The sequence below is a fragment of the Aptenodytes forsteri genome, unplaced genomic scaffold, assembly GCF_000699145.1.
Source record: "Aptenodytes forsteri isolate BGI_AS27 unplaced genomic scaffold, ASM69914v1 Scaffold582, whole genome shotgun sequence".
In the NCBI taxonomy this organism is placed as follows: domain Eukaryota; kingdom Metazoa; phylum Chordata; class Aves; order Sphenisciformes; family Spheniscidae; genus Aptenodytes; species Aptenodytes forsteri.
This window is the reverse complement of record NW_008795675.1, coordinates 190,476-198,224: the sequence shown is the minus strand read 5'-3', so window position 1 is coordinate 198,224 and position 7,749 is coordinate 190,476. Positions and strand designations below refer to the sequence as shown.

General features: G+C 38.0%; 1 protein-coding gene across 2 annotated transcripts in view; it reads right to left on the bottom strand.

Moving 5' to 3' along the window:
• The window catches only part of MCM8 (minichromosome maintenance 8 homologous recombination repair factor), a 16,708-nt gene extending 9,263 nt beyond the window's left edge, over positions 1-7,445 (bottom strand). For both annotated transcript variants that reach the window (XM_009282594.1, XM_009282595.1), the window contains exons 1-8: positions 7,307-7,445; positions 7,032-7,106; positions 6,442-6,524; positions 6,116-6,265; positions 5,264-5,367; positions 3,059-3,257; positions 2,085-2,170; positions 394-545 (exon numbers count right to left, since the gene is read on the bottom strand). In XM_009282594.1, coding sequence (XP_009280869.1) covers positions 394-545; positions 2,085-2,170; positions 3,059-3,257; positions 5,264-5,367; positions 6,116-6,265; positions 6,442-6,524; positions 7,032-7,106; positions 7,307-7,445 — 988 coding nt within the window. The remainder of the gene's footprint in view (positions 1-393; positions 546-2,084; positions 2,171-3,058; positions 3,258-5,263; positions 5,368-6,115; positions 6,266-6,441; positions 6,525-7,031; positions 7,107-7,306) is intronic.
• Positions 7,446-7,749: the final 304 nt, after the last annotated feature.

Here is a 7,749-nt window from a genome sequence, read left to right as displayed (position 1 = left end):
AGAGAAAAAAAACAAAGGAAAAAAAAAGAGGTCTCTCAGAGAGACTTTAGGAAATAAGAATATCTCCCTTACATTAGTGGTCCAGAGAAGGCTTTCCTATCAGCTGACATACTAAAACATCAGATGTCAGACTGGCACTTCAGATTCAGGACCATAGTTGTGTATAGAGAGGGGGTTTCGCAACCCACTGGACATTAGAGACAGTGCTCCTCTTGGACAGCACTGCTTCTGGCTTTTTCAAAATAACTCCTTGTTATAGAACTTTGGGAACTTCTGAAGAAATATACACTTAATGTGTTTACAACTTTGAGAGCTCAAATTAAGGGGGATGGCTGCTGTTGTTCTTGTGTAATCCCCACCCTAGGAAAAAAGTTCTCAGATGATGTATTTTACCTTCCTCAGTGCTCGACACCTTTACTATCCCTGTAATTGTGACCATATCTCCTGGGACACAGCTGTCCACAAGATCTTGAACCAGCTCACATTCAATTGTGCGAGGGATTCGGCCTGCTTCTCGCTGATCATCTGACATAAGTTCTTGCACCCTGCAAAACACAAGGTGAGTGCACACTGCATGCATAACACTTCCAATTCAATTACGGCATACAAGATCTGCAGCTGTGTGCTTCCAACCAATCCTTTCCAAATTGAAAAGGGAAACGGCAGAAATGCCTTGACAAACACTAGAAATAGCAGTGCTGAATTTGGAGAAAGACTTTTTCAGTTCAGACTTTAATAAGTATACATTATGCATAAAACCCAGAAAGACAATAACTATGAACTCCAGAAATAATAATCAATGTTGAAATTCAGATCTTCTAGCACCGATGAGCATGTTCATGTAGAAATAATTACAGTACATGAAATAAGATGGACCTCAAATACAAAGATTAAGAGGTCAGACATTATAGCCCTGATGAATCCTTAATCGGCATTTTAACCCTAGCAAAACCCAAGAAATTCCTCAAACCATAACAAGAACAGTAGCTCACTCTTTGTATAGTTGTAAAAGGCTAGCAACTAACAAGTTCTTTAAAAGGTTCCAGTTTTGGCTCTGCACTTAGAGCTCTGATAGTTTTCCTTGAAGCTCAGAGTCAAGCTTTTCTTAAGAAGCTGCAATAACCTGCACCCTCTAGAGCTGCTGACAAGAATGTCAGCACTATTTTCTTAAGTGAATTTTTAAGTAACTTTTACCACAGGATGTTAATTAAAAAAACATATTTAGATGTCATTTGGCACAATAAGACTTTCGATACAGAGCACGTGAACTTACAGAATCTGAATGTAGGAAGTGGGAAAAGGTAAGTAGAGTCCTGTTTTTTCCAAGCTGACACCCTTACTACAGTAAGCTAACGGGATGGACAAGAAACAACACAAACTCTTCTGAACATATATTATGGTGCAATAGTAGGATGGTCATAGCGCTGATAGCACATAGTAGGATGAAAGCGATGAAAAACAGATGCACTGTCCACCTTCCTACACTAACATTGTTAATTTCTGTAGAAACAGTAACTTGTTCCCCCGTACCAAAGGTCTCAAGTTTTAGGCATACCTACTTGCTGATTAGATATAGAAAGTAGATGAATGGGCAGGCACAGCACTATTTCCTTCTACCAAGTGTACCTTAAGGACTAGGGGACACAATCAATATCACTTCAAACTAAGATTTTTAACCCTCAAATTTACTTTCAGTTCATTCAAGTCAACTGTCACAGCTGACCAATGTGATTTAATAGGGCTTTTCTAGCTGACTTAGAGCTCATTAAAAGGAATCATTAAATAATAGATGCAACCAGAAATGATTGAGAAAAGCTGCAGAGAGCACAAACTGAACATTTCTCAAAGAACTCAGTCATGGTAGGAGGAATTTCCAAGAAGCTATTACATTGAGTAGGTTTAATATACAAAGTATACTAGCACTCAGATAAAACAACTGCTTTGTAATACAAATTTTGAAGAGTGCTTGCAACAAAAGAATACAATTATTAAAATTACACAGTGAAACATGGAATGAGCCATCCTGCCACTTTTTGGCTACCCTGTTGCATTACATTTTTGTGCAGAAGAGAAGACATGCTTACTTAATAGACTGCCAGTCCACTGTAGTGGTTAAAGGAGAGCCTCTGTCAGCTGTGAAGGACCGGCCACAGCACTCAGGAACAAGGCACTGTAACAACAATAATTCTAATTCATTTTCAATGGTTTTTTAAAATCATAATTTGACATTGCCTTATTTAGTTTAAAAAAAAAAGAAAGCAAAACAATGCAATTCATTAACACCATTTCAGGAAAAAAGCTAGTTAAATTAGGACTACAAGTTAGCACATACATAATTAATGAAGAGCTATCAAGCACAGACACCCGAACCCTGACTCAGTTGTTCAAGCAAATACAGCTGAATTGTACGATCCCCTTGGTGAACTGGTTTGAGTTTTTGGGTGTTGGGGGGTTGAGGGGGAGAGGAGGGGGTGGGTGTTTTCTTGTGGGAGTTTTGTTTGTTTGTTGAGGTTTTTTTTGTTTGGTTGGTTGGTTTTTGGTTTGTTTGTTTTTTTTTATATATACTTGCAGATGTTCCAGAGGAGATATTTTTTTCACTTGGGCACATCAGGTAACATATAAGAAAGTACCCAATTATTTTGTCTAATAACTTTTTAAATCCAGATAAAAAACAGTGAAATTAAAATTGAAAGTTCTAAACAAAACCCACAAAAACCCCCAATCTAACCATAGAAAACCACCACAGTGAGGTGGAGGAGGCTTTTTAAACATAACTGGTGAAATGGAAATGAAAAGAGATTTGTTTGTTTGTTTGTTTTCTAGATTGAGGGAGTTTCTACATACTGCTTTTGTTCAGCAGGATACAATTTTTTGAAATAACAAGGGTATGCAGTAATACAAAGTTGCCTGGTAAGTTTAATTTCTTCTAATGTGTCAGTTGTTTAACCTAGCTTTAAAGATTAGATTTTTTTTTTTTTTTTTTAATACCAGTGGTGCTGCTTTTTGTCAAATCACTACAGATAAGGGAAAAGTATGAAGTTAAATGGTTTTACCTTACCTTAGTTGGAAGAGTATACTTTCCATCAGGTAGAGGAACACTCTGAACATCTCCACATGTGCCACATACAAAAGCTAGCTTAGTGCAAAGAGGCTTAATGTTACTGACACGCACAACAGTACCACGCAAGGCAATATATTTTCCATAGCAGTTGGCCCGAACATTTTTCAGCTGAGTTAGCGGATCATAGTTGTACACCCTACACAAAAGTTAAGCATTAAGATTTTGAAAGCTTACCATACATAAATGCAGAACAAAAAAAGCCCCCAAAAAACGAACAAAAAAGCCCCAAAACCCACCAAACCCAAACAAACAAAAAAATCCCACACCCAACAAGAACAAAAAAAACGTTTACACACCAATTATTAGCAGTAATCTGGAGCAATGATTAGAAATATTTTGTCTGTGGACCCATGGCATAGTCTGATTCCTGTTCTAGAAGGCAGCGTAACATTTAATACTCCCCAAGTATATATAACTCAACAACTGTACAGCTTGTTTATATAGTGACACCTCCCTCCTGTAAACAACTGAGACTAGCGATACAACAGAAATTACTTTATTGTCATCTATAACCGTCTCTTTGAATTATTTCAGATTAATACCAGAGTTTAGACTTGCGACACAGAAGGATCAAAGATTTATTATGCCTACACTCCAAAAGGAAGGGTGAGTTTTTGTGTTTCAAGGACATAAGAACCTGTCATCAGGTACAACACACTGCACCTTGTTAAGGACAAAGAATACCTAGCCAAATAGTTCAGAATAACAAACTTTAAACAGAATCATTTATCATGGAATGGAGCTCATGAGATTGACTAGTCCAACACCCCTGCTCAAGCAGGGTTAGCTAGAGCAGCTTGCCCAGGTACATGTCCAGCTGAGTTTTGATTCTGTTCGCGGATGGAGACTACACAATCTCTCTCACAGTAAAACAGCATTTTCTGGTGTTCACATGGAATTTTAAGTGTTTTAATTTGTACTCACTGTCCCTTGTCCTGTCACTGGGCACCAATGAGAAGAGTCTGGCTCCTGAAATCTAGGGTTTTCCCTGCTCCCTCTGCTCAGGACCCTGAATGCCACCATCTCATTGTTCAACCCTGCCTATGCTGCAGAACCATTTTAGGAGCATGACATTTTATTGACTTATTGAATACTTTCCTCTACAGGATAATAGTCCATAACTGTCTCTTAGAATTTGAAAGCTTGTATATACTTTTTTTGGCCACAGGTTTTTCCTAAACACATTTCTACTGTATAATTAAAAGGGTGCAGTTTTATAATAATGCAAAACTTAAATATATCAATGTGACAAACCCCCAAATTAAATCCACCTGCCATGCCCAAACATGCTGCTTTCCCATACCAAACCAGCACCAGCAGGAAAAAAAAAAACAAACAAAAGAAACCAAACTCAAATAGGGCTTATATTCATAGTCCCCCTCAGACTCCTGAAGTCTGAGATGCCATTACTTCTGACAAAGAAAAAAAAAAAAAATTTGCCCTAAGGGCTTGTTTCATTAAGAACTGAAAAGGAAGCCACATTTTTAAAATAACAGTAATTATGATTCTTGTAAGTTCAGAATTTGTGTAACATCAGCTTCTTCATTTCAAATTAAAGTTTAATTAATTAGAATTAATATTCTTGAGACTTTCTACTAGTAATCCTTTAATAGATTTAAGCTAGTATGAAATACACATCCTCATACACCACTGTCAAAAGATCCATACAAGAAATAATAAATATTACCAGTTGTAGTTTAGGTCTACACCCTCCAAATCAACTTCTTTACAGAGACAAACCTTTTGCTAATAAAAGGCTAGATCGTAATGCCTTCCCAGGCATTCTCCAGTAAACAGCAGAAATTTAAATACATTTCTCTGGTTTTAGTCAATATGTGTTTCACAGAATAGTTGTTCTACTTATAAGTTACTTTTCTAATTATAAGCTTTTCTAGTTGTAAGCTGTTTGTTCAGTTTATAATCAGTTTCATGTCGCTTTTGTCTTCACAACAATAGTTTAGCCTTTGTCACAGTGAAGAAAAAAGCAAAATGTACACTTTTTCTGGAAATAGCTTCACAGAGTCAAGTCTCTCAATAAAATAAATACGTAAGCCTCCAGCACCATGCATGGACACTGACAACTATTAGACAAGAGGCAAACGGATCCTCCTGAAAACAAAACAAAGACTCAACACCCATTACCTAGCATGAATGAGAGGCACATTTATTATAGGTTCTCCATCAAGTGGTAATCCTTCCTGCACCTGCAGCTCTGCAGCATACCTTTCAAGGTCCTTTGTTAGCACCTAGAGAGAACAGAAAGGCAGATACAAATGTAGTATGGATTCAATTTGCTATTAAGTTTGATTACCATCCCTTATGATTAGACCACCTACTGAAGTCTAAAGAGCCCTCTGCTGTCCAGCGATGCCCGCTAAACAGTGTTTTTCTGCTTCTGAGCAGTTTTAAGCTTCATTTTAAATGGAAATATTTGTTGTGTTTGTTTCTTTAATTAAAAAAAGAAAAAGAACGTATACAGCAATCTTTAATGCTGGTCAATGTGTGGAGTTTTGTTTGACTGAAGCACAAACATCTGAGAACTTGCCTGTCAACAAGCAGCGAATTGCTACTTTAAGAGACATTCAAAAGAGCCAGGAATTCCTGAATCTGCTCACCATTCACCCATCAGAGCCATGGTTCTGTTGCGTGAGGTGGGACTCACAGCACAGGTAACTCACAGTACATTTAAAAAAAAAAAATCCAGAAATTAGAACTCCCAATAAGGAGTAACATGAATGTTAGAACTACACTTAGTTTTAGTCAACTGCTTTGATGATGAATAAGCAAAATATACCAAGACTAAAGCATTTTCAAAACATGATTTTGTAGGCCATACAGAAATGGTGGGGAGATGGAAGAGTTTGAGTTTTGAATAAACAGTAAATTTCTCTAAGACAGAAAAACAGAGATTTGGGTCTTAAAACATAATTACCTTTAAGTCCCAGTGATTCTTTGTGAGGGTTATGCTTCTATGTATTAGAACATCATATTTACCTGATGAATTGCCAGACCCATACAGTGCAATATTTTCTGAGGCATATCCCTTAATTCAGTAGATATATTTGGTATTGATTTAGTTAATTCTCTGTCTTGTATCAGTTCCTTATAATCCACAAGAATACTTCCTTTTCTTTCTATTTCATCCTGTGAAATATTTTAAGTTATTAAATACACTTCAAATTATAAACACAACACATCCAAATCATGTCATAAACATTTCCTATCTATGGTGGAGATTATTTTTGATGGAGAAAATACATAAAATCTGTAATGTTATTGTACCAACAATGCAGGGGGGAGGTGTTTTGTTTTGCTTTTACCTTATCATAAAGCTCAATGCGTTGCACGAAAAACTTTTCAAAGGCTTGAGTCTTCTGGACAAAAGGAGACTTGTCAGCATAAGCTAATTAGAAACATGTTGCATTAGTAATTGACATAAATAATTGCATTTCACAAAATAACACAAACAGGCGATTTGTCTTCCATTATTTTACTGCATTCCAAAACTGAGAAAGAGGATAGATCTCTACAGTATCACAGTAATGTTCTGTTACATGACCTGCTATAAAACGGAACTTTGTCTAAGATGACATAGGACAAGCACATAGGATCAAGAAAAGTACAGCAGAGGTATGTATATTCCAGTCTTTGATAGACTGCAGGTTTCATGTAGCTAATTGAACAGGTTTAAGAAAGATCACGTTTTATACTATTCAAGATTCCTTTCCAAGGTTTGGAGCCCACAGAGATTACAGTATGCCACAAGACCAAAATCTCTACTGTGTTCATGTTTTTATATAACAAATATGAATCTCAGTTGCTTTCTGTTGAACTTAACCCCTCTACTTATAACCAATTCTAGAAAAAATGGAATAAAATACTTGCTAAATATAATTTGATCTAAAAATACCTTCAGAGAAATAAAGTTTCCAGCCCTTATAGGGAATAAACTGGTCCAACGTTGATTGTACTAGTCGAGATCTTACTACCAAAAAAAAAAAATTAAAACAGGGATTAAAACAATGTGGATACTAAAACTTTGCAAGTTTTATTCTTCAGTGATCTTTTAGAGCACCAGGAGGCAATCAGCTGTAATTATCCAGTGCAAAAGTTGGTCAAAAGAAAAGGTTGTTCTGAAAACATTATGGCTTCAGAAAACAGGGAGAAGCACAGGAGCTAGCTCACCAGGTTCGGGCATTCTTCTCCACTCTGCCTTCTGCCCTCTGCCTCGCCATCCTCCTCGCCATCCTCCTCGCCATCCGCCTCGCCATCCCTGAAAGCCTCTTTCCCGGGCACGTCCCCCGCCTCTGAGGTCCCTACTCATCTCACTCCGCAGGCATCAGTTTGGGGATGTGACGGCAAACTGAGCTAAAGAGACAGAAATTTTTACCACAAGAGATTTAATTTAAGTTAGGATTATTTGCCGGGGGGGCTTCACCTGCAGGGCTGGGAGCAAAGGCCCTGAAGTACCTCGAAGGCCCTGCGGAAGACCGAGCCTCCCTCTCCCCACCGCAGTGCCCGGGGAGGCAAAGAGGAGCCCCGTTAAGCGGCCCCACTACGCAGCCCCGGCGACGAGGGGATGAAGCAACAGTGCCAAACTCCCGCAGCAACGGCCGCCGCCCGCGCGG